This window comes from Thamnophis sirtalis, unplaced genomic scaffold (genome assembly GCF_051295495.1).
Source record: "Thamnophis sirtalis isolate CommonGarterSnake01/CBP01778 unplaced genomic scaffold, rThaSir2_p1.2 scaffold_6, whole genome shotgun sequence".
NCBI lineage: Eukaryota > Metazoa > Chordata > Lepidosauria > Squamata > Natricidae > Thamnophis > Thamnophis sirtalis.
The window spans coordinates 89676542-89701584 of record NW_028261386.1 but is presented as its reverse complement, the minus strand read 5'-3'; the positions used below and the strand labels follow the sequence as shown (position 1 = coordinate 89701584).

General features: G+C 43.2%; 1 protein-coding gene across 2 annotated transcripts in view; it reads left to right on the top strand.

Annotated features, from left to right (window-relative positions):
• The first annotated feature begins 203 nt into the window (after nucleotides 1–203).
• The window catches only part of ARFGEF3 (ARFGEF family member 3), a 152762-nt gene continuing 127922 nt past the window's right edge, over nucleotides 204–25043 (top strand). For both annotated transcript variants that reach the window (XM_087718387.1, XM_087718386.1), the window contains exon 1: nucleotides 204–427. In XM_087718387.1, coding sequence (XP_087574513.1) covers nucleotides 343–427 — 85 coding nt within the window. In that variant the 5' untranslated portion in view covers nucleotides 204–342. The remainder of the gene's footprint in view (nucleotides 428–25043) is intronic.

Sequence of the window (25043 nt, the reverse complement as noted above, 5' to 3'; positions counted from 1 at the left end):
TGGGTCCCCACGTCAGCAAAGCGCACGCCTGCTTCCCCGTCCTGCCCCTCGGCGACCCGTCCGCCCCACCCTCCCACTGGTGGCGCTGTGGCCGGAGGTCTGGGCCGCCACCGCAGGGAGCTGCCGTCATCGCCTGCCCTCTGCCGGGCGAGGAGGAGCAGGAGCGCGCCGAGTGACGTGCGCCCCCCCCCCCGATCCCGGAGCTTAGCATGATTCATCAACAGCTGCCGCTAAGATGCTGCGCGCAGCCCCGATGTAGCTCTTGAGCGCCGATCCTCTCGCCGCACCCCCGGCCCGAGACTTTCCCTTTGCCTTTGGGCGCCGCGGGAAAAGGCAGGCAAGATGGAAGAAATTTTAAAGAAGCTGCAGAAGGAAGCGTCGGGGAGCAAATACAAGGCGATCAAGGAGAGTTGCACCTGGGCCAGCGGTAAGGAAGCGAGCGGCAGGCGGCAGGCACCTTCCCTCTTCCTCCCACTCCACCTCCGCGCCAGCTCTTCCTGGGCTGCTTTTCCGATTCCTTCTGCGCACGTTCCCCCATTATCGCCCAACCTACCTTTAAAAACCCGGGGCTGGGGTGTTTTAGTGCCGTGTGTGAATGCGCTTTTGCGTCGCGTCCATCCTCGACTGTCGATCTCTTCGCTCCGCGGGTCGAGGGACCCTTTGCTCTCCTGGCGATGGGCTCCCCTCCGCCCACATCTCCGGTGTATTTACTCTGGTATACGTCTATGGAGATTCTCAGTCATCCAGGTCATGGTGGTCCCAAAGGTGCTTTTTTTTTTTCAAGAAAGCGTTTCGCTTCTCATCTAAGAAGCGAAAGGACTTCAGAGAAAAACCAGAAAGTCCAGTTGTCTCTTGAAAAATACTCTGGTATATTTTTACAGTCACCTCTACGCCTGCAGTAAATTTCCATGTACTCCGATTGTGTTAAAGCTAATTCCTTTAGCTCTTTTAAAAGCTCTTTATTCTAAAGATGGATTGTTGGTTTTTTTGGAGGGGGGGAGTCAATTGTTACTTCTGATATTCTGGGCAACAAGTCTGTCACCCAATTGCTTTCCGTGCTTAAGGCAGGGCTATAACTTGGGTGTCCCTGCTTCTAGTGCATGGCTTTAACCATTAGGCCAAACTGGCTCTGCTTCTAAGGTGTAGAAGTTGTCAAGGAAAGTGATAAAAACATAAAAATGCTACAAGTTGCCCTCGGTTTATGACCCCGGCTGGGACAGGAAAATCCATTGCTAAGCAATCGTGATTGCGCACAATTTTATACCCTTTTCTGCCATGGTTGTTCAGTGAGACATCACATGGCTGTTTCTTTTGATTTTCCCTGCTGGCTTACCCATTGACTTTGTTCATCCAAAGCCAACTGGGAAGATCACAAATGGTCATCACAGGACTCCAGGAAGCTGCTATTATGGTACATAGAAATCGTGGTTGGCAAGAACCTGGTTTGCAGTCAGGTGATCCTGGTGATCCTGTCATGCTGTAAGCATGACGAGTCGTAACTTTTTTCAGCACCATCATAACTTTGGATGGTCCCTAAACAAGTGGTGTTGAAGACTGCCTATACACTGATAAATTGAGGACTATGCTGATTTAAGTGTTGGAGTACTCAGAGTATCCATGCATTCTCCCTTGCAAGAATCAGTTTTCAGATGAAAGAACTATCACAGAAGACTTTTTGAAGGGAATTTTTTATAATTCAAAGGTTGTCCAAGACCCTTTGACACGTCAAAACCCCGTAGAATGGTGATAGCAGGGCCTTTTAATAATTGGCAGCAGGCCAGCCTGGCAAACAATCAGCCATTGTCTTCTAGCTGTAGCAACATATTGTATATTTTTTTCTCCTTTAATGAAACATACACTTAATCTATTGCTACAGTCCCTTTGGGATTGTTTGTTTTTAGTCCATTTTTCTTGGTTTGGTGATCTATAAGTGACTCTTTACAATAAACCAAGCAGGAATGTTACTGCAATCTGCATATCTGCAGGTAAGGAATATTAAAAGGAAAATGGTACCAATAACAGATTATCATCATCATCATCATCATCATCATCATCATCATCATCATCATCATCATCATCACAACAGAATTGTATCACAGCGGCCAGTTGTTTCGCCGGATTTGGCATTGGTTACTAGTCGGGCCCCACCCAGGGGCCTAGGATGTTGTAACATATTTTTGTAATATGCGTGCAGATCCAAGCAGTGCGGCTTTTTGCATTTGACTGATGGTGATTTTGTCAATTTTTAACTGTTTTAAATGTAATTCCGGTGCTTTTGGAATAGCACCCAGTGTGCCAATTACCATTGGAATTACCACTGCTGGTTTGTGCCATAGTCGTTGAATTTCGATTTTTAAGTCCTGGTATTTTGCGATTTTTTCATGTTCCTTCTCGGCGACCCTGCTATCACCTGGTATTGCGATGTCTATGATTGTGACCTTATTTTTCTCAACCAGTATGATGTCTGGTGTATTATACGCCAGTATTTTGTCGGTTTGTATACGGAAATCCCACAAGATCTTGACCATCTGATTTTCGGTGACTTTTTCAGGCTGATGTTCCCACCAGTTTGTTGCTGTTTTAATATTATAATTTTTGCACAAATTCCAATGGATCATTTGCGCTACTGAATTGTGCCGCAATTTATAATCAATCTGCACGATTTTTTTACAGCAGCTGAGTATGTGATCAACAGTTTCATCAGCTTCTTTGCAAAGTCTGCATTTGGCATCATCAGAGGATTTTTCGATTTTGGCCTTAATGGCATTTGTGCGGATAGCTTGTTCTTGCGCAGCCAGGATTAGTGACTCTGTTTCTTTCTTTAATGTACCTGTTGTTAACCATAACCAAGTTTGTTCACTGTCCACTTTATCTTTTATTTTTTCCAGAAATTGGCCATGCAGTGCTTTGTTCTGCCAACTCTCCATTCTTGATTTTATCACATGTTTTCTGTATTCTTGTTTCGTCTGTTGGGCCTTCAGTAGTTTTTTGTTCTTTACTTCGATTAATAGATGTTCTTGACTTTCTTTTAAATAATCAGCCAGTGCATGTTTTTCTTCTTCAACTGTTTGCTTCACTTGTAATAATCCTCTGCCACCTGATTTTCGTGGCAGGTAAAGTCTATCAGTATCACCACATGGATGTAAACTGTAGTGCATTGTTATTAGTTTCCTGGTTTTTCGGTCCAAAATGTCCAAATCAGCTTGTGTCCAGTTAACTATACCAGCTGTGTATCTTATAACTGGTATTGCCCAGGTATTTATGGCCTTGATTGTATTTCCACCATTCAATTTAGATTACAAAATTTTCCTAACTCTGTTGGTGTACTCTCGCCTGACAATAGTTTTTATTTCTCTATGCTTGATGTTATCCAACTGCAGAATGCCTAAATATTTGTAGGCTTCATTTTTGTTGCATTTAATTAGTTGGCCATTGGGCATTTCAATTCCCACACATGCAGTGATTTTGCCCCTTTTTATGGATACAGTGGTGCATTTTTCCATGCCAAACTGCATTGAAATATCGGTGCTGAATACTCGGACTGTGTTTGTCAATGATTGGGTTTCTATTTCTGACTTTCCATTGAGTTTCAAATCATCCATATAGTAAATGCAAATTTTTTTCAGCTTCTTTGGCTGTTTGGTAGCCTAATTTCATTTTTTTTAAGATTACTGATAGTGGGATCATTGCGATGATGAAGAGAAGAGGTGAAAGTGAATCACCCTGGAAAATTCCTTGCTTGATATTAACCATTCCGTAGATCTCATTCCCTACTGCCAACTCAGTTCTCCATTGTTTCATCGCCTTTTCAGTAAAGGATGTAATATTTTTGCTAATGCCAGTTGTTTCTAAGCATTTTATGATCCAACTATGTGGCAGTGAGTCAAATGCGTTTTTGTAATCAATCCAGACCATATTCAAGTTCGTTTTTCTGTTCTTACAATTTTCTAATATCATTTTATCAATTAGGAGCTGATCTTTTGTGCCCCTGCTCCTTCTTTTGTTGCCTTTTTGCTCTACTGGCAAGATGTTGTTTGTTTCCAAATAATCCATCATGTTATCTGCAATAATGCCTGTGAGTAATTTGAAGGTTGTTGGCAAGCATGTTATTGGTCTGTAGTTTTCAGGTGTTGTTCCTTTAGTTGCATCTTTCTGAATCAAGTATGTTTTTCCAGTTGTCAACCATTCATCAATTTGGCCCTTTTGTAAAATTTCATTCAATTGCCTGGCCAATATTGCATGTAAACTGGTCAGATATTTGAGCCAGAAACCATGTCATTGGTCCTTTCCAGGTGATGTCCAATTCTTTACCTTTTTAACTCAATTTTTGAGCATCTCAGTTGTTATTTCTAATACTTGCATTTGTTTGTTGCCAATGCTTTTCTCAAAGTCATGTATCCACTTTGCTTCCTTGTTGTAGTCCTTTGCATTTTCCCACAATTCTTTCCAGAATTCAACTGTGGCCTGTTTTTCTGGTTTTTCACTTTTGGTGTCACCATTCACATTAAGACTTTGATAAAAAAAGCCGTTGGTCTGATCGAAATTGCTGATTTTGTTTATATTGGATGATTCGTGCCTCATATCTTTCAATTTTTGTAGCTGTTGCTGTTATCTGCTGTTTTACAATCTCTACAGTTTCATTGATGTTTCTTGTATCCAATCTATATCTTCTGATTAGCCGATCTATGATTTTGTTGTTTTTAAGCCGTTGCTCATGCATGTTCTTTAAGTTACTAGCATCTGCCCTTAATTTTTTGATTTTTTGTTCTAAACGGATTTTCCACTATTATTATTATTATTATTATTATTATTATTATTATTATTATTATTATTATTATTATTAATTTATTTAATGGATTTATAGGCAGCCCAATCCCGGAGGACTCTGGGCGGCTTACAAAACAAAAGAAAGTAGTTAGTAAAACATAAAAGAAGACAATTTAAAACATCATCATGCATCCAATCTAGTCGGGGCTGGACCTCAGTAATGAGGTCAACAGCCCCAAGCCTGCTGGAATAACCAGGTTTTAACGGCTTTTCGGAAGGCCATGAGAGTGGGTAAGGTCCGGATCTCTGGGGGTAGTTCATTCCATAGGGTCGGAGCGGCCACAGAGAAGGCCTTCCTCCGGGGAGCCGCCAACCGACACTGCCTGGCTGACGGCACCTGAAGGAGGCCCACCCTGTGTGATCTCACCGGCCATTGGGAGGTATGCAGCAGTAGGCGGTCTCGCAGGTATCCTGGTCCTAAGCCATGTAGGGCTTTAAAGGTAATGACCAGCACCTTGAATTGCGACTGGAGACCAATAGGAAGCCAGTGCAGCTCGCGGAGGATAGGTATAACGTGGGTGTATCTTGGTACACCCAATATCGCTCGTGCGGCTGCGTTCTGGACTAATTGTAGTCTCCGAATGCTTTTCAGGGGCAGCCCCATTACAGTAGTCTAGTCTTGAGGTGATGAGGGCATGAGTGACCGTTTGAAGTGCCTCCCGATCCAAATAGGGCCGCAATTGATTCACCAGGCAAACCTGAGCAAAGGCCCCCCTGGTCACAACCAACAGATGGTGTTCCAATGTCAGCTGTGGATCCAGGAAGACCCCCAAGTTGCGGGCCCTTTCTGAGGGGTGTAAATTCTCACCCCTCAGGATTAAGGATGGACTATCTGGACTGTCCTTCGGGGGCAACATCCATAGCCACTCGGTCTTGTCAGGATTGAGGAAGGCTGGAAGATTCAACAGCCCTAGGCCTGCCGGAACAACCAGGTCTTAGTACCTTTGCGGAAAGCCGGAAGGGTGGTAAGGGTCCGGATCTCGACGGGGAGATCGTTCCAGAGGGCCGGAGCAGCTACAGAGAAGGCCCTCCCCCGGGGAGTTGCCAGCCGGCATTGGCCGGCAGATAGAATTCAGAGGAGACCTAGTCTGTGGGATCTAACCGGTCTTTGGGAGGTAATCGGCAGGAGGCAGTCTCTCAAGTACCCAGGTCTGATACCATGTAGGGCTTTAAAAGTAATGACTAGCACCTTGAAGCGTGTCCGGAGACCAATGGGCAGCCAGTGCAGCTCACGGAGGATAGGTGTGACATGGGTGTACTGAGGTGCACCCACAATCGCTTGCGCGGCTGCATTCTGGACAAGCTGAAGTCTTCGAACACTCTTCAAGGGCAGCCCCAATCCAGTCTTGAGGTCACGAGGGTGTGAGTGACTATCCGAAGGGCCTCCCGGTCCAGGTAGGGTCGCAATTGGTGCACCAGGCGAACCTGGGCAAAGGCCCCCCTGGTCACAGCCGACAAATGGTGCTCTAAAGTCAGCTGCGGGTCCAGGAGGACTCCCAAATTGCGAACCTTCTCTGAGGGGCATATAATTTCACCCCCCAGGCTGAGCGATGGAATAGCTGGACCATCTTTGGGAGGGAGCATCAATAGCCACTCGGTCTTGTCGGGATTGAGTGCAAGCTTGTTCGTTCCCATCCAGACCCTAACAGCCTCCAGGCACTGGCACATCACTTCTACCGCTTCACTGAGTTGACACGAGGCGGACAGATACAACTGTGTATCATCCGCATATTGGTGATACTTAATCCCGTGCCGGCGCATGATCTCACCCAGTGGCTTCATGTAGATGTTAAATAGGAGGGGGGACAGGACCGAACCCTGCGGCACACCATAGTTGAGGGGTCTAGGGGTCGACCTCTGTCCTCCGACCAACACCGACTGCGACCTGTCCGAGAGGTAAGAGGAGAACCACCGAAGAACGGTGCCTCCCACTCCCACCTCCCGCAACCGTCGCAGAAGGATACCATGGTTGATGGTATCAAAGGCCGCTGAGAGGTCAAGGAACACTAGGATAGAGGAATGATCCCTATCCCTGGCTCTCCAGAGATCATCGATCAGCGTGACCAAAGCAGTTTCCGTACTGTAGCCAGGCCTGAATCCGGACTGAAAGGAATCCAGATAATCGGTTTCATCCAAGGACCGCTGGAGTTGAAAGGCCACCACTTTCTCAACAACCTTCCCTACAAAGGGGAGGTTGGAGACTGGACGATAGTTACCCAAAATGGCTGGATCCAGAGAAGGTTTCTTCAGGAGGGGTCTCACCACCGCATCCTTTAAGAGAAGCAGAAAGGATCCCTCCCGGAGAGAGGTGTTAATTATCGTCTGGATCCAGCCGCGTGTCACCTCCCTGCTGGTCAAAACTCCAGGAGGGGTACGGGTCCAGTATATAGGTGGAGGCACTCACCGCTCCCATGGCTTTGTCCACTTCCTCAGGAGCGACAAGTTGAAACTCGCTCCATAAGCTCCGCTCAAGACCTTCCCCCGGTACCTTGGCTGGTACCATGCAATTGGAGTCCAGGTCTGTCCGAATCCGAGCGACTTTATCCATTAGAAACTGAACAAATTCCTCAGCTCTACCTTGTAAAGGGTCATCCGCGTCCCTCCCTTTCAAGAGGGAGCAGGTTATTCTAAACAAGGTGGCTGGGAGCGATTCAGCGGATGCAATAAGGGCGGCAAAATGCGTACATTTCGCCGCCCGTATTGCCACAAGATAGGCTCTGATATAGGCTCTCATCAGTGCTCCGTCTGACTCAGAGTTACTGGTCCTCCAGCAGCGCCCTAGGCGTCTCTTTTGGCACTTCATCTCCCGGAGTTCCTCGGTGAACCAAGGAGCCCTCCTGGATCCGCTACCTCGGAGAAGCCGTAAAGGCGCAATCCGGTTTAGACCCCCGCCGCCACTGTATTCCAAGTAGCGACTAAGGACTCCACCGGACTGTATGTTTTGGAATCTTAGGTAGAATGCAACTCTTTCATTTTCAAGTCGGATTATTGATAACTCTAATTCTTTATTAACTTGTCTGTATTCCAGCTCCATTTTTTCCATCTTCTGATCTGTTTGTTCTATTTTTGTTTCAATGTTCTGGATTTTCTGTTCGTTGATTGCTAAGGCATTCTGTATCTTTTCAATTTTGTCATCCACGTTTTTGATATTTCCTTTCAATTCTCCCATTTCATTTTTCATTTCTTCATGATTCCTCCTTGTCTCTTCATGATTTGTAGCCGTCACTTCCTGGCTTTTTGTCAATGTCTCTTATATCATCTGGAGCATCAATTGCATACTCTGCATTGTTGGTGCTGGTCCCGTTGTTCCTGCCATTGTTCCACCTTTCTCCAGCCCCAATGCGCTCTCAATTGATCTTTGATTTGAGGAGGGGAATGTTGCCGAAATCATATTGGGTGTAGTTTTTTTCACTAACTTTACTGAAGTTGCCATTTTTATCCTCCTATTTATCCTTGCCCACAATTGCGTATAAATTCTACTTTACTTCTACTTTATCAGCAATATTAATGGTATCAATAATTATATATCTCAATATTTAACAATAATTAACCTTAATATCATGTTTCAATATCTAAACATTCCAATGTATTATTCTATTCTGTTTTTGATCCTTAATTATTATATATCATAGAGTTATATATCACACTGTTATCTTATACAAATAGATGTCTCTCAATTGTATCAGTTATACAGGTATTCAATTCTAGTAATTAGTTTCTCTCTATGTATATATATATCAGCTTATGCCACCGTTGGTTTTCTTGCATCAGATTTCACGGTTCAAATTTATAATCCTCTAGGTGTCACCCACTCCTCAGTATCACTGTTAGTGTCAATCAGTTAATATAACAAGTCCAGCGGCAAAGGGAAATAAAGGGGGTGGGTAAAGATGCCCTCTAATTGTTCCAAAACAGTTCTATCTCTACTGTCTCTGGTACCATTCCAAGTTCCAAGGCGAATAAATACCAAATTCTTGTAAGTTCAACTATTCTTTGGGAAAAACAAAACAGTAGAAGGAAGAGCAAGAAGAAAAAAGTCAACAACCAACCTGACTGTTAAATAATCCTTTCTGTGCCTTCCAAGTCTTCTCAGCAGTTACTATGTTCTACTCCTGTTGTCCATGCCAGGTTTTCATTCTCACTGTGGCCAATTCCTTCAAGTTATTCAGACTGTCAATTCCAACTCAGTATCTATGCTCTCACTTCTTTTCAGCAAAAATCTGAACTGCAAAAACAGTCTCCTTCCCAGAGCCTCTTTCTTTCCAGCTCACCCTCTCTGACAATTTCACGTTGTCCTCCTCTTCTTTGGGTTGTCAATAATAGTAACAGATGTCTCGATTTCAACTACTTTCTCTCTCTCCTTCCTTTTTATGTGGTCGCCATCCCTCCGGTTCTAACCAAGTGGCAGGATAGATCCTTGTCCATTTAGTGGGTTTCTCCTACCCGCTGGGGGATTTGTTTTTGCTTTTGCTATTCATACATAGAGTAATCGTCTTTTTTTTTATATAAATTTTTATTTTTATTACATAGACAACACATACACACAACAATAAAACAAAACAAAACAAAAAACATCATCACATACAGCATGTCGTTTGGTTACTAGTGTTTTAACATCCATATTCTCGAATAACATTTACCATCTCAGATTTTTCATCTAGTATAACTAAATACCTCGCTTTCATTGTACAGTATATGTTCAATTACAATTAGTATTATTTTTTTCCAATAAATCATAATTCCCTTACATTCTTGATTGTCTATTTGATAACAGTATACCTTTATATAATCCCCATGTGATAGAAATTTTTTTTACCAACCATTTATATTTGTATATCACTATTTTCAATTATGCATAATTCCACCAATCAACTATCAGGTATGCTTATGTTCATTATTATCCTTGTACATCATACATTCAAACTTATTCCTTCATTTTTCAACAAAATATTCTAAATAGTCGCTACATTTATATACCAATTTTCAATTATTCCCTTATTAAAATTATCAACAACAAAATATCCTTGTAGTATGTTCTTAACATTATACATTATATCACCAATCCTCTATCAAGTATACATAAAATCATTATTATCCTTATCCTTTTTAAAGCAAAATATTCTAAAGTATTCAATTCATAGATATATCAGTTTTTCGAACTTTTTTTTTTTTTATTTTTATTTTTCTTTAAAAAAAAAAACACAAATATGTCATCATTTGTCAATCATTAAAACATTGAAGTACAATTTTTTTTGTGTGTATACCCCTCCCTCCCTCCACCCCCCCACCCCCCCTCCTCCTTCCCCCCCCCCGACTTCCCAGAACCCGTACACGGTATAGAATTTTAACTAACACAGTCTAAAATCTATTGAGAAAAAAGAAATAAAGAAATTAATAACATTCTAGATTGACCTTAGCTTCTTCTTACTGAACTAACTTTAAACAATTTAAATCATTTCTGATCTTAAGCATAGGCTAACTGGAATTTCTTAGTCCCGTATTTATTTTGTATATAGTCAATCCATTTTTTCCAGTCTCGTTTATATCTCTCATTTGAATGATCTTTGAGATATGCCGATATTTTAGCCATTTCAGCTAAGTTTGTTACTTTCAATGTCCATTCTTGAATTGTAGGCAAGTCTTCCTTCTTCCAATATTGCGCCACCAACAGTCTTGCTGCAGTTATCAGGTGCAGAGTCAAGTTGGTCTCTACCACTGTAAAGTCAGTACATATACCTAGTAAAAATAACTGAGGACTAAACTTTATCCTTCTTTTAAAAACATTTTGCATGACCCACCATATTTTTATCCAAAATGCTTTAACCTTTTGGCAGGTCCACCATATATGATAATATGTAGCATCGAGAGAACCACATCTCCAACATTTAGGCTGTACATTCGGATACATAGAAGCCAACTTTTTAGGATCTAAATGCCATCTATAGAACATCTTGTAAAAATTTTCTCTCAGATTTTGAGCTTGTGTAAATTTCACATTTCTTACCCAGATTCTTTCCCATGTATCCAACATTATTGGTTCCTCAATATTTTGAGCCCATTTTATCATACAATCTTTAACTAATTCTGTTTCCGAATCCATCTGTATTAATACATTATATATCCTCTTTATATGCATTAAGCTTTGATCTCTTATTTGTTTAAACAGATTATCCTCAACTTGAATAAAACCAATTTTTTGATCTATTTTCCACCTAGCCTGTAATTGCCCATACTGGAACCATGTTTGAATTACCTTCTCCTCTTTTAATACCTCTAAAGATTTTAATTGTAATACCCCCCTTTCCGAGGTAAGAAGCTGTCTGTAAGTAAATCTGTCCTGTTTTTGTGCTGTATTCATATTTTCAATTGCATGTCTAGGAATTGCCCACATGGGTATCTTGTCATTTAATTTATATTGGTATTTCTTCCAAACCCGCAATAAAGCATTTCTTAAAATATGACTTTTAAAGTTCTTATCCAATTTTTTGTTGAATAACAGGTAAGCGTGCCAACCAAATACCAGATCGTGTCCCTCAATGTTCAATATTCTATCATTGGTTAAATGAATCCAATCACTAATTACAGATAATACCACTGCATCATAGTATAGTTTTAAATTAGGTAGTTTCAGTCCTCCTCTCTCACGTACATCTTGCATTATTTTCATCTTTACCCTCGGCTTCTTTCCTGCCCACACAAATTTGTTGATACCCTTCTGCCATTCTAAAAGGTTCGCATCTTTTTTAAGTATAGGTAACATTTGGAAAAGAAATAAAAATTTTGGTAAAATGTTCATTTTCACTGCCGCTATCCTGCCCAGCAAAGATAAGTGCAATTTCTCCCATTTTTTCATCTCTGTCTGTATGCTATGCCAAAGTGGTTCATAATTATGCTTATATAACTTCCCATTTGAAGTTAAAATGTTAACTCCAAGATATTTGACTTTTTTAACTACCTCACATCCTAGCATCACTCCTAATTCTTCCTTTTGTTTAATATTCATATTTATAGCTAATGTTTTGGTTTTTCCTAAGTTTATTTTAAAGCCAGACACTTGACCATATTGATTAATCGTATTCATTAAAACCATACTGGATTCCTGCGGTTGTTCCAATATTATGACCAAATCATCCGCAAAAGCGCGGACTCTATATTCTTGCTGCCTAATCTTGATCCCTTTTAAACCATCCAAGCCCCGTATTTTATTCAACAATACTTCCAAAGTTATAATAAACAATAATGGGGACAAAGGACAACCCTGTCTTGTACCTTTTCCAATTTGAATAGAGTCTGTTAAACTTCCATTGACTATGATTTGTGCTGTTTGCTGTTGGTATATTGCTTTAATTGACTGTAAAAAATTATCTCCTATCTGCATTTTTTGCAATATCTTCAACAGAAATTGCCAGTTAACTCGATCAAAGGCCTTCTCAGCATCCAAAAATATAAACGCAGCAGGGATCTGGTTGTTCTTTCCCAAATATTCTAATGCATTAATAATTAATCTGACATTACTTTTCATCTGTCTCCCTTGTATAAAACCTGTTTGGTCCGTATGTATCAATTGTTGAATGACCAACATTAACCTATTTGCTAATATTTTAGTAAAAATTTTATAATCTACATTCAGTAATGAAATGGGTCTATAATTTTTGGGTTGAGTAGTATCTTGATCTTCTTTGGGTATCAAAGATATAAACGCTGTCTTCCAAGATGGAGGGACTTTACCTTCCGTTTGAATCATATTAAATAATTCTCTAAGAGGTTCTACCATTTCTAACTGTAAGTTTTTATAGTAAACCGCTGTCAAGCCATCTGTACCTGGTGCTTTCCCTGGCTTTAATTGCTTAATTACCTGCAGGATTTCCCCCGAGGTTATTGGTTGATTCAATTTTTGCCTGTGTTCTTCTCTAACTGAAGGTATTTTCTCCTTGTCTAAATATTTGTCTATGTCTAAACCATTAATTTTATCCCCTTTATACAGTTCTGTAAAAAATTCCCAGAAAGCCTTTTGAATCTCTTCCTGTTGGAACACCTCCTTCCCTCTGTAAATCATTTTAGATATATTTCGAGTTTTCCTTTTTTTCCTAATCTGATAAGCTAACCATCTGCCAGGTTTGTTTGCATTACAAAAAGTATTGTGTTTTGCATATAATAAATTAGTAGCTACCTGGTCAGAGATCAACATGTCAAATTGAGATTTTAATATGTTAATAGTTTCCTTAACCTTTGTATCGTCTGGTTTCCTTGTTAACTCCAGCTCTTTTCTCTTAATTTCCTCTTCCAGTTCTGTTCGTTTTAACCCTTGCTTATTTCTATGTGTTTTATTTATATTCATCAAAACTCCTCTCATATACGCTTTGCTTGCATCCCATACAAATTCCATAGATGTACCCTTATTCATATTCAAAACAAAATATTCAGATAGTAATTTTTTACAATCATTAATATAGTTTTCATATCTAAATAAATTTTCATTCAGTCTCCAAAACCTTCTTGCCTGCACTACCCTTCCCAACTCCATCCAAACTGGGTTATGGTCCGAAAGGACTCTAGCTGCAATCTTTGTTTTCTTGACCCTAGAAAGCAAATCATTAGTAGTTAGAATAAAATCAATCCTTGAAAGGGATTGATGCCTGTCCGAGAAGAAAGTGAAGTCATATTCCTCTGCATTTCTTTCTCGCCAGATATCTCTCAATTCAAAATCATCCATAATGTCAAAGAAGGATTTGGGTAACTTTGCTCGCATCTTGGTATTTAGGCGGGAAATCTTCTTATCTCTCTTAGTGTCTATCACTCCATTCCAGTCACCCAATAGTATACAGGAACTATAGTCCCACTGTACTAATTTAGCATGAGGATTTCTATAGAATCTATCTTGCTGTTGATTGGGTGCATAAATTCCCAAAAGTAATGTCTTTTTCCCTTCTAAGATCAAGTCTAAAGCAATATATCTTCCGAAGGGATCTGCTTCTATTAATTCAGCTTTCATATCTTTTCTTAAGTATACAACTATACCATTCTTCTTTTCCATAGCAGAAGCTGCAAAATGTTGACCAAGTTTTGAGTTGATCAGATATTTTTGATCAGTTGACTTGATATGAGTTTCTTGCAAACAAATTACATCGTTCTTAAACTGTTTAAGATAATGAAATATTTTCTTCCTCTTCTGTGGAGAGTTCAGTCCGTTGACATTCCATGTTAAAATCTTAGTTGTCATCTTTGGTTGGTTGAAGCATTTTTAGAGCTTCCTGCACGGCCTGTTTAACCTTAGGTTTAGCTCCTCCCACTGCTTCCAGATTTGTTGTTGTAGTTCCTTGATCGATGGCCGATAATTGTTGATACTGTTGCTTCTTAGCTTGTTTCTCCATACGTCTAGTAGTCATGCGGCTAGGTCTTGGTTCCATAGCACCTTGCACTTCTAGAGAAGAGAGATGCTCCATCTTGTCTGGTGGTTGTGTAGTTTGCTGTCTATCCTGTCCTTCTTGTGGTCTTTCTCTAGGTCCAGATGGTGCAGGGTGTCCAGCCTTCAATATATTATAATAAAAATCTCGGGCTTTCCATACAGAATTGAGGCGGTACCTTTGCTTATCAAATGTAAATATGATGCCGAATGGTGCATCCCATCTATACTGTATCTGACGGTTTCTGAGTTCTTCGACCAAAAAAGCGTAGTCTCTTCTGGCTCTTAACATTTGAGGTGGTATCTCTTTCAAAACAGCCAGGTCTTGACCGCCAATTTGAAGCTTAGTGTTATAAGACGCTTGCAGTACCATATTTCTGAACTCTCTTGTAGTAAAATATATAACGATGTCTCGAGGAAGCTGCTTCTGCTTTGCCAGCCAGGAGTTAACGCGGTAAGCTTTGTCAATTTGCCAGCCTTGGTTGGTCCCTGGTCTTCCCATCAGGCGGTCAAAAGCTTCCGATAGGATCTGTTTCAGGTTCTCCTGTTTCTCCTCACGCAGCCCCCTTACTCTTAATGCAAGCTCCATTTGTCGGTACTGTATCATAATAATTTCTTTTTCAGCATTTTCCACTTTTTGTTCCACCACCTCTGTTTTCAATGTCAAGTTAGCATTGGCATCATTAAGAACCTCTAGAGTATCTTCCACTCCAGAAATATGTTCTGTTAATACAGTTACAAGACTCAGCATGTCGTCTCTAATTTTATCAACCTTAGCCTCAAATTTCTCATACAACTCCTGTTTAAGTCCTTTTATTTCACTTTTAATTTCACTTTTAATTTCTTCTTTCATTTCTTTTATTTCCTCTTTTCTCTCCTCTCTATTATCTCTAAATTTATCTTCCATTTTAATTGTCTGTGCATTAAGAGCCTCGCTTAGATTACTCAGAAAAAATTCTTTCGTTAATACATCCCCAGCAGGGGGCGTAGGAAGCGGAGGCTGCAGCTTTGTGCCAGGCACTGAGGGTGTACCCCTGGAAGTAGAGGGTGAAGACTTCAAGTTAATATTTGGTTTTGAGGCCATTTCAAAATTTGTCTGCCTGCAGTTAATAAAACTCTATCGCCTAAATATGCAGCTTTAAGTAAAGAGGCTTTTATTTTGAAGTTTAAGGCTTGGCAAAACTTTCAGTGAGTAAACATTGTAACAAGACCGTTCAACAGATTCATCACCATTTAACTTCCAAATAACAAAGTTAATGAAGGAGTAAAATTCTTCTATTGTGAAACCAAAACATTTGATAAGCTATCTCTTTTGTTTTGAATTCTTTTGAAGTCTTGTGAGGATTAGCAAAAAGTGTTCGTTATTACCGGAGAAACCAGCCTGCTCGGCGCCATTTTAAAAGCCTCTGAGTAAATAATTTTTCGGAGGAGAAAAAGAGAAGAAACTAAAATGTTGATAAGCAATTATTGTCCTCGCAGTAAACGGATTCAGCTCGTGATAAGATTAAATCAAACAAAACTTAGAGCAGAGTGGGAGAGACCTACTTTGTCCTGCACAAGGCAGTTTGAAGTTCCCAGCACGGACAGCCGTTCTGCCTTGGGCTCGCCCCCCTTTCCTTGCAAGCACAAAAGCTGCAAAAATCGAAGAGCATTTGCCAGCAAAACAGTTTCTTCTTTCCCTCTTGCCTGAAGGATAAGAAAACCTGATAAGACGTCAGATGGAAGATCCTCTAAACAGGTACGTAGCCAGGAATTCGGAGGCAGCTGATTTTTTGCTGCCTTCACCAGTAGGCTCCTCCCAGGAAGTCCCAGGATATATCAGTTTTTCATTGTATCGTTGTTAATTTATTTCACAGCATGATTGTGTTATCATTTAACTCCTTCTGTTAAAGCATGAGTAAAACATTTTTCATTTCCAAGTTTTTTCCCCCAGCCACTGATAAAACAAGTCCCATATCTTATAAAATTGCTCGTCCTCTTGTTCTCTAATTTCAAGTGTCAATTTACTCATTTCAGCACAGTCCATTATTTTTCGAATAACTTCTTCCTCTTTTGGTATTGTTTCATTTTTCCAGTTTTTTGCAAATACGATTCTGGCTGCTGTTAACACATTTACAATCAGATATTTTAAGTCTTTGTTATAAATTTCTGGTATGATCCCCAATAAAAAGACCTCTGGTTAAAAGTCTATTTGTTTGTGTGCCATTTTCTCCAATCACATGTGGATTTTAGTCCAGTATCTTTTAGCTTCAATGCAAGTCCACCACATGTGGTAATATGAGCCCGGTATCTGATGACATTTCCAACACTTTTCTGATTTATTCTTGGACATTCTTGCAATTCTGGTTGGGGGTAGATGCCACCTGTAAAACATCTTATACAAATTTTCTCTATATGCAGTAGACATTGTCATTTTATAATTTTGAGACCACAGTTTCTGCCATTTCTCTAAATCAATCCTATACCTAAAATTTTTCCCCCAAGCTATGATAGTTTCTTTGACTTGTTCTTCTTGTAATTTAACCTCCAATAAATATCCATATAGTTTTTTAATTACTTTTTCATCAGTACCTGCCAGCATCGACTTCATTTAGTAATCAGGAAAGAAACCACTCAACTCCATTTGAATTGAAATCAAGTGTACTTTTACTAATTATAAACGAACAGTTGCAAAGCTAAACTGAATCTGATTAATTAAGCATGAAAGCGAATAATATCATGTATAACTCAATCCCCTCCCCTTGGCACCCCAGTCCATAGTCCAATTATAATGCACCCAACTGTCAGGTGGGAGATAACTTCAAAAGGCATCACCAAGATGGAATGCTGGACAGTTAACCTTGGCGGGAAACTCCCTTCTTCCACATGCACAGTAAGATGGTCAAACAGCGTCTAGAAGCTTCCTCCAGCACATCATGATTCCCCTCCCAAATACCAAGGCCCCCCTTCCCGTTTCAATGGCAGCCAAAGCAGCAGCAAAGCAGAGGCAGACAGTGCCTGTTAAAATTTTGTCTAACTCAGTCATTATATTGTAAAAACCTTTGGATTTTCTATCTTCATTATATCTAGATTGTATCTGTACATATGAATACCAGTTCATTTCTATACCTTCTTGTTTTAATTCTTGGATAGATTTGAGTTCACCCTCTGCAATCAATATTTCAATATATCTAGCTGTTTGTTCCTTTTTATATATTATTGGATATGAAAATGCTTCAATTGTTGATATCCAGACTGGAATTTTTAAGTAGTGTAATCTTTTTACCTTTTCCCAGTTTAGTAACAATGCCTCCCTTATATAATGTCTTCTAATATAACCATGTGCTTTAGTTCCCTTATACCATAAGAAAGCATGCCATCCCAACAGTAAATCATGACCTTCTACATTCAATAATCTAGAATTTTTTAATGATATCCACTCCTTAATCCACATCAAGTTTGTTGCTTGGTAGTATAGCTCCCAATCAGGTAGGCCCAATCCTCCTCTAATTCTAGCATCTTGTAACAATTTAAGTTTTATTCTAGCTTTTTTCCCTTGCCAAATAAACTTCAAAGCTATTTTGTTTAAATTTTGAAAAAAGTCCTTACCCAATCTGATTGGGATTGTCTGGAACAGGTATAAAATTCTAGGTAAAATGTTCATTTTAATTGTAGAAATTCTTCCCATCATTGATAGATGCAAATTTTCCCATTTCATCAGATCAGTTGCTATTTGTTGTTTTAGTCTAGTATAATTGTCCTCCTTAAGAGTACTGCATCTAGGTGATAAATATATCCCCAAATATTTAACCTTACTTGTAATTTGAATCTGCAAAGTTTCTGACAACTCTTCCTTTTGTGTTGCTGGCATATTCTTTGTCATAATCTTTGTTTTGTCTTTGTTTATTTTCAAGCCTGCTACTTTCTCCATAGTGAGGGGGAGGAGTATCCAGGATGGGTTGACTTTATCCTCTCGTTGATTGGACTGAGTCATCAGAGCTCTTTGTATAAGCCTCTGGTCCACCAGGCTCCACCCAGTTTTTAGACTCAGTCCACTCAAATGGACGGTTGACCATCCTGGATCTCTGACAGATCGAAGATATTCAAGAAAGGGAAGGAAGGAAAATTCCAGTGTCTCCCTCCTACAGCATCCCAGGCGAGCTGGCAACTCCCTGGACTGTAAGGATCGGCCAAAAGCCCCCCCAGGCTTCTGAGTGAGACAAGCAACACTCAGAAAGGGATTTGCCGGGTGAGCAGGAGACGGAGGGCATCAGCTTCTGGCAGGCAAGCCCTGCTGCAAGGATGCCAGCGGCGCCGGAGACTTCCCCAAGAGCTGCGGATCGAGAGAAGGGACAGGCGAGGGTGGCGTGGAGCCCCCCCGCCCCCTGGAAGGGAGCCTTGCAAACGCTGCGGAGTGCCTGCCCATTTGTATGTGATCCACCTCATTGGAGGGGGCTCACGGGCAGAGCAAGGACTCCAGCGGCATGGGAAGCAAAGAAAACGGCAGCGGAGGCGCACGGCAGCTCTTCGGAGCACAAGCCGCCCAGCCAGAAGATTCAAAAGGGGCACCTTCATCTCCTGGCACAGGCGCCATTTTGAAACCATAAGGGACCACGTGTTCCAAGATGGCAGCGCCCAAGGCAACAGGAGACTGGCAGGACACAGTACTGGCAACAACAGCCGGCAGTCCCACCAGGTAAGTGACCACCCCTCAGGCTGCCCAGAGAAGGGGGGGGAGGAAAGGCAGAGACAAAAAGAAGCACCTCTCCCCCAGGACAGAGCTGGAAGCAGGGGGGGGCGGGTCACAAGCCCCACAGCCTCCCAAGCCATCTAAATAGGAAAGGAGGAGGCATTAAAGACTGGAACAGATTTGCAAGAGGGCAATTGGCCTCAAATCCATCCCCACGCAGGGAAAGAAAAGAAAGGCTACAGCAGGTGGGACTGCAGGGGAGACAACCATATTGCAGGCAAGAATCCCCTTTGACACCCCTAGTCCTTGGGGTCTCCCTCAGAGGTGGCAATCCCCCACCCTCATGCTGCCTCCCTGAGATCAGCCTCTACCCCCCCACACAGGCAGGCAGGGGCCCCCAGCCAGCAAGCTCCCTCAGGGGCCCCCAATTTTCAGACATAATGATGCAGGCCTTCCAGCAATGCCTGACATTGCTGCAGCAGCCACAAATGCTGCCTCAGTGGCATCCTCACCTAGGGTACCAGAAGGGCTGGAAACCCAGGGGGAGGACTGCTTTAGCTCCTCAGCCTTATCACAGGAGGAGAGTGAACTGGATTGTGAGGAAGGGGAAGTCAGGGAGGATGAACTATCCGATGACATAGGCTTGCCCCCTCCTAAGCTAACCTTCACTGGGTTGTTCCAGCCTTTGTTATATAAATCACTCCTTTTTAAGGGTTAAGCAGCTGCCAGGCTTGGGAACAGAGCAGCAGAGGCACCACCTCAACAGCAGTTTTTTTTTGCGGAAACCATATTTGAGGAGCAGGCCATTGAGACCGACACATTGCCAACTCCCAGGGCCTTTCTTGAATCGGTCAAGTGCCAAGGGGCCACTCCCACGTCGGGCCCCACGCTCACATCCACAGACACGGCCTTCTTCAATGTGGATCGAGACATGGAGGGGGTGCTATCCCACCCACCAGGGGCGCCCTGGCATTGGCACTGCATACACCCCCGATTTTGCCAGGGAAACCTGAGCAGGCTCTGACGTTGGAAGATAGGAAGGCGGACCTCACCCTCCGAAGAGGCATCAGGCAGCCGCCTGGGCGGTGAAGGCCTCCACCACCACCTCATTGTTCAACAGGTCTCCTCTGCTCTGGCTGCAGGAGCTGCAACAACCATCCCTATTACCGAGGTCAGAGCGCACCAGGACATCAATAAGCTGGGGGCGGTCATCCTATCTGCGGCGGATGCCTCATTGTCCGCAGCCAGGTTTGCCTCCAGGGCAATTGCTCAACCGTTGCATCTTGCAGGCTGCTGTGGCTGAGACAGTGGCAGGTGGAGGTTCACCATAGGTGGCGCCTGGCATCCACTCCTTTCACAGGAGATGTCCTTTTTGGACCCGCTCTGGACCCCTATCTGGTCGAGAATAAGGACTAGAGGAAGGGTCTCCCCACAGCCCCTAAGAGGGGACAGTTCAGGACGGCGCCTTACTCCAGACGGCCCTGTTCCCGGGGACAAGACTTTGGGTCCTCCTTCTGGGGTCAGGATCCCTTCAGGGGTTCCGAGGCGGGGTATTCAGGTGCCAGGCATTACCAGGAGGCTCTTCCGGCAGGCAGAGACGCCAAGATAGGCAGCAGAGGAGCAGGCAGCAGAAGCGGCCCTTCCGAGGGAGTGGAGGATGTGGCGGGGGGGTGCCCCTTCAGCAAAAACTAAGGCCGGAACCGAGTCACCCCCCATAGGGGGGGGTGGTTGGCATACTTCGCCGACTGCATACTTCGCCGACTGCTGCGACCGTGCCTTATCAGATAAATAGGTTCAGAACACCATGAGGCACAGCCTGGCTCTGGAACTCCTGTCTAAACCCCCAGGGTTTTTCCGGAGCTGCCCGGTTTCAAATAACCCGGCACGGAGATTACTGATGCAGGAGGCTATACAACTCCTGCTGGACATGGAGTCATCCAGCCAGTGCCTCTAGACAGCAGGGCCAAGGGCATTACACCATCCCTTTCGTAATCCCCAAGGCATCAGGGGGATGGAGGGCAATTCTGGATCTGAAGCGGCGGGACCGCTTCAATCGTTACAGGAGGTTCAAAATGCATTCCCTCCACTCCATCTTGGAGGGAATCAGACAGGGAGACTTCCTCACTTTTATAGACCTCACAGAGGCCTATTTACACATTCCTATCATTAGGGATCACAGGAGGTTTCTCAGGTTTTGCTACCTGGGGCAGCACTTCCACAACCAGGCCTTGCCCTTTGGCCGGTATTCCTCCCCGCGAGAATTCACCAAGGTACTGGCTGCCTTAGCAGCGAGCCGGAGGCAGATTCCAGTTAGGATTCTAGGCCACCTAGATGACCTGCTCATACAGTCATCCTCCTTTGAAGGGGCATTAGGGGATCTAGATATCATCTTGCCATTCCTGAGGGAGCACGGGTTCTCGGGGAATCCGGTTAGAAGCCAACTCTACCCTTCCACTAGGCTCATTCACCTAGGGGCTCTGATAGACTCAGTGGCAGGTAAGGTATTCCTGTCACCCGAAAGACAGTGCTCGCGAAGACGACTAGTCATCCAGGTAATCAAGGGAGACAGGGTGCCTTTAGCCATGTGGTCTAGATGGTTAGGCACCATGGTCTCAGTCACTGGCATTATTCCTTGGGCCCGTCTCTACCTCAGAGACCTACAATGGTTCCCTTGCCATTCCAGCGAAGGCACAGGAGCGGCTCCCAGGCCAGGGTTCTTCTCCTGGCAGAAGTTCCACGCTTACTGATCTCTTGGACGTCCCCGGCAATAACCAAGGGCGAATTCTTCAGAACGCCAGACTGGGTGATGGTAACCATGGGTGCCAGCCTGTTGGGGGGGGGGGCGCCCACCTACAAGACCAGATAGCACAGGGACAGTGGAACCAGACAGAACTGACTCACAATATCAACTGGTTGGAACGCAGGGCAGTTCACTTGACCCTAGAAAAATTTCACCATTCTGTCAAGGACAGACACATTCCAGCCCCCCACAGACAATATTGCATCCAAGGCCCACTTAAACAGACAGGGGGGACCAAGTCGAAAGCCCTCATGTGGGAGGCCAAAAGGCCAGGTCAGTGGGCCGAAAGGAATGTTCTCTCCTTAAGGGCGGAACATATAGCGGGGGTGGACAACATTAGAGCCAATTAGCTCAGCCGGGCAGAAGTGGACAACTCGGAGTGGAGATTGCACCCGGCGATCTTCAGAGAGGTGATGGACACTTCGGCAACCCGGAAGTCGAGCTATTTGCCACCACCCCCACAACACCCAGCTCCCAAGGTTTCTGCCAGGTACCAAAGCCAGGGATCAGAAGGGGCGGATGCCCTCCTAGGCCCCTGGCCTCAGGGACTGCTCTACGCTTACTCACCCTTGCCCCTCATTCCCAGGATCATCCAAAAATTCTTTGGGAGGGGGCGGAGGTGGTACTGGTTGCCCCCTATTGGCCCAGGATGCCATGGTTGGCAGACCTTCAGTTGCTATTGGGGGACAGAGCGCGGATGATTCCTCAGGATAGGATCTCCCTCATGCAGGGGTCACTGGAACACCCGGAACCCCAATGGCTCCAATTGACCACTTGGTTGAGCGGAGCATCCTGAAGGAGGAAAGACTTTCCATCAAGGGGATAGAGCCCTTAGTGCTCAGATTTCTTCAGGCAGGCCTGGACAAGGGATTAGACCCTAACACGTTTAGGAGACCAGTCTCGGCCATTTCCTCAGTGCTTTTATGCGGTAGAGCCCAGGCACTCAATCAACAACCTTTGGCAAGGCAGTTTCTGAAGGGGGCATCCAACCTCACACCACCCACGATTAATAGGTGCCTTTCCTGGGTCTTGCATAAAGTGCTGGATGCATTAAAGGGGCTCCATTTGAACCATAGCGAACAATGTCTCTAAAGTTTTTAACCCTTAAGGTGGTGTTCCTAGTGGCCATCAAATCTGCCAGGCGGACATCACAGCTGCAGGCCCTGTCTGTGGAGGACGACCTCTGCATCTTTCACCAGGACAGAGAGGTGTTGCGGCTGGACCCTTCCTTCATACCTAAGGTGGGTTCATGTTTCCACAAATTACAGGACCTGGGTGTGCCCAATTTCTGTCCGGACCCTGCTCACTCCCTAGAGGGGAAGTGGCACACCCTAGACAGAACCTGACCAAAGAGAAAGTCCGAGGCCTGTTTGGTCTCCTACCAACCGGGGTCTCTGGGTAAAAAGGTGACTTCCACCACAATAGGCAGGTGGTGAGGATCTGCATTGCTACAGCCTACCAATCCCAGGGCATACAGGTACCAAGCCCCATCACAGCACATTCCACACGAAGTGCAGTCACCTTGGCGTCCTGGGTTACACAGGTCTCATTGACGGATACATGTAGGGCAGCCGCAGCATCTTCTTCCTCACCCTTCATGAGGAACTACAAGCTGGACACCTTTGCCTCGGTGGAGGCTTCGTTTGAGCGCAGGGTACTACAGGCTGTCCACAGGGCAGGGGATACATCTCACCAGGCTTAGTTTGGCCAGGGGTCTTCAACTTATTACCCACCCTAGGGACGTTTGGCTTTGGTACGTCCCATCCTGAATACTCCTCCCCCTCACTATGGAGAAAGGGCATTGGTACTTACCTGATACGCCTCTTCTCATAGTGGGGGGGGGGGAGTATCCAGACCCCCCTGTCATGATAAGGTAACTTTTACTATGTTGTAGGTCGTAATAACATGATCAGAGTAGGATTCAATAAAAAGTAGAAACCTTAACAAGGTCTGGAGTGGATGGTTCAACGAGTCGGATAGAGTTCTTTGTCTACAAACTGGGTGGAGCCTGGTGGACCAGAGGCTTATACAAAGAGCTCTGATGACTCAGTCCAATCAACGAGAGGATAAAGTCAACCCATCCTGGATACTCCCCCCCCCACTATGAGAAGAGGCGTATCAGGTAAGTACCAACACCCTTTTCCATATTCCTCTATTCTTTCTAGCAGTTTGGGTACTGTTTCTAGTGGATCTTCAAGAATAAAAACTAGATCATCTGCAAAAGCTTGTAGCTTATATTCCTCTTTCTTAATTTTCATTCCTCTTATTTCTTCTTCTCTGATCTTTCTGTTTAAGACCTCTAATGTTAAGACAAAGAGTAATGGTGATAATGGGCAACCTTGTCTCGTACCTCTCTTTATTTCAATAGGATCTGTTAATTCTCCATTTACCATTATCTTTGCTGCTTGTTTCTGATATATCATTCGTATGGTTTGAGTAAATTTCTTACCAAAGTTCATCTGCTCCAGTTGTAAAAACATAAATTGCCAATTCACATTGTCAAAAGCCTTCTGCACATCAAGAAACATCAAAGCCATTTGTTTTTTTGGGTGGGCCTCATAATATTCCAAAGTATTCAAAATCATTCTCATATTATCTTTAATTTGTCTCTTAGGTAAAAAGCCATTTTGATCTGAGTGGATGAAGCCATTTAAATATTTTTTAAGTCTCTCTGCTAGTATAGATGCAAATAGCTTATAGTCTGAATTTAATAAAGAAATTGGTCTATAATTCTTAATTTGTGTTAGATCAGTCTCTTCCTTGGGTAGCAATGTAATATATGCTTCTGACCATGACTTGGGTATTTTACTCTCAAACATCACTTCATTCATAACTTGTAGGAGTGGGAGAGTCAAAATTTCTTCAAATGTTCTGTAAAATTCCACAGGTAGTCCATCCGGTCCTGGGGCTTTCCCGTTGTTTTGTTTTTTAAGTGCATCTGTTAACTCCATCATTGTTATTTTACTTTCTAGCATTGTTCTAATTTCATCTGTTATCTGGGGAAGATTGGCATCCTATAAGTACTTTTTGACTCCTCCCTCCTCCACCTTCTCTTGTTCGTAGAGCTTAGCATAGTAATCTTGTATAATTTTTTTTTCTCAGTATTTCCATACTGAATTTGTCCTTGTTCATCTCTTAATTGGAATATTTTCTTTGTTTCTCTCTCTTTTTTCAGCTTATATGCCAACCACCTGCCTAGTTTATTTGCATTTTCAAAATAGTTCTGTTTAGCACCTCTAATTTTTTGTGCCAGTTCTTCCTTTTCCAGTAGGTCCATTTTATGTTTAATTATGTCCATTTTTATCTTGACATCTTTTTTTTTGTGGCGATCTCTGTAATTCTTT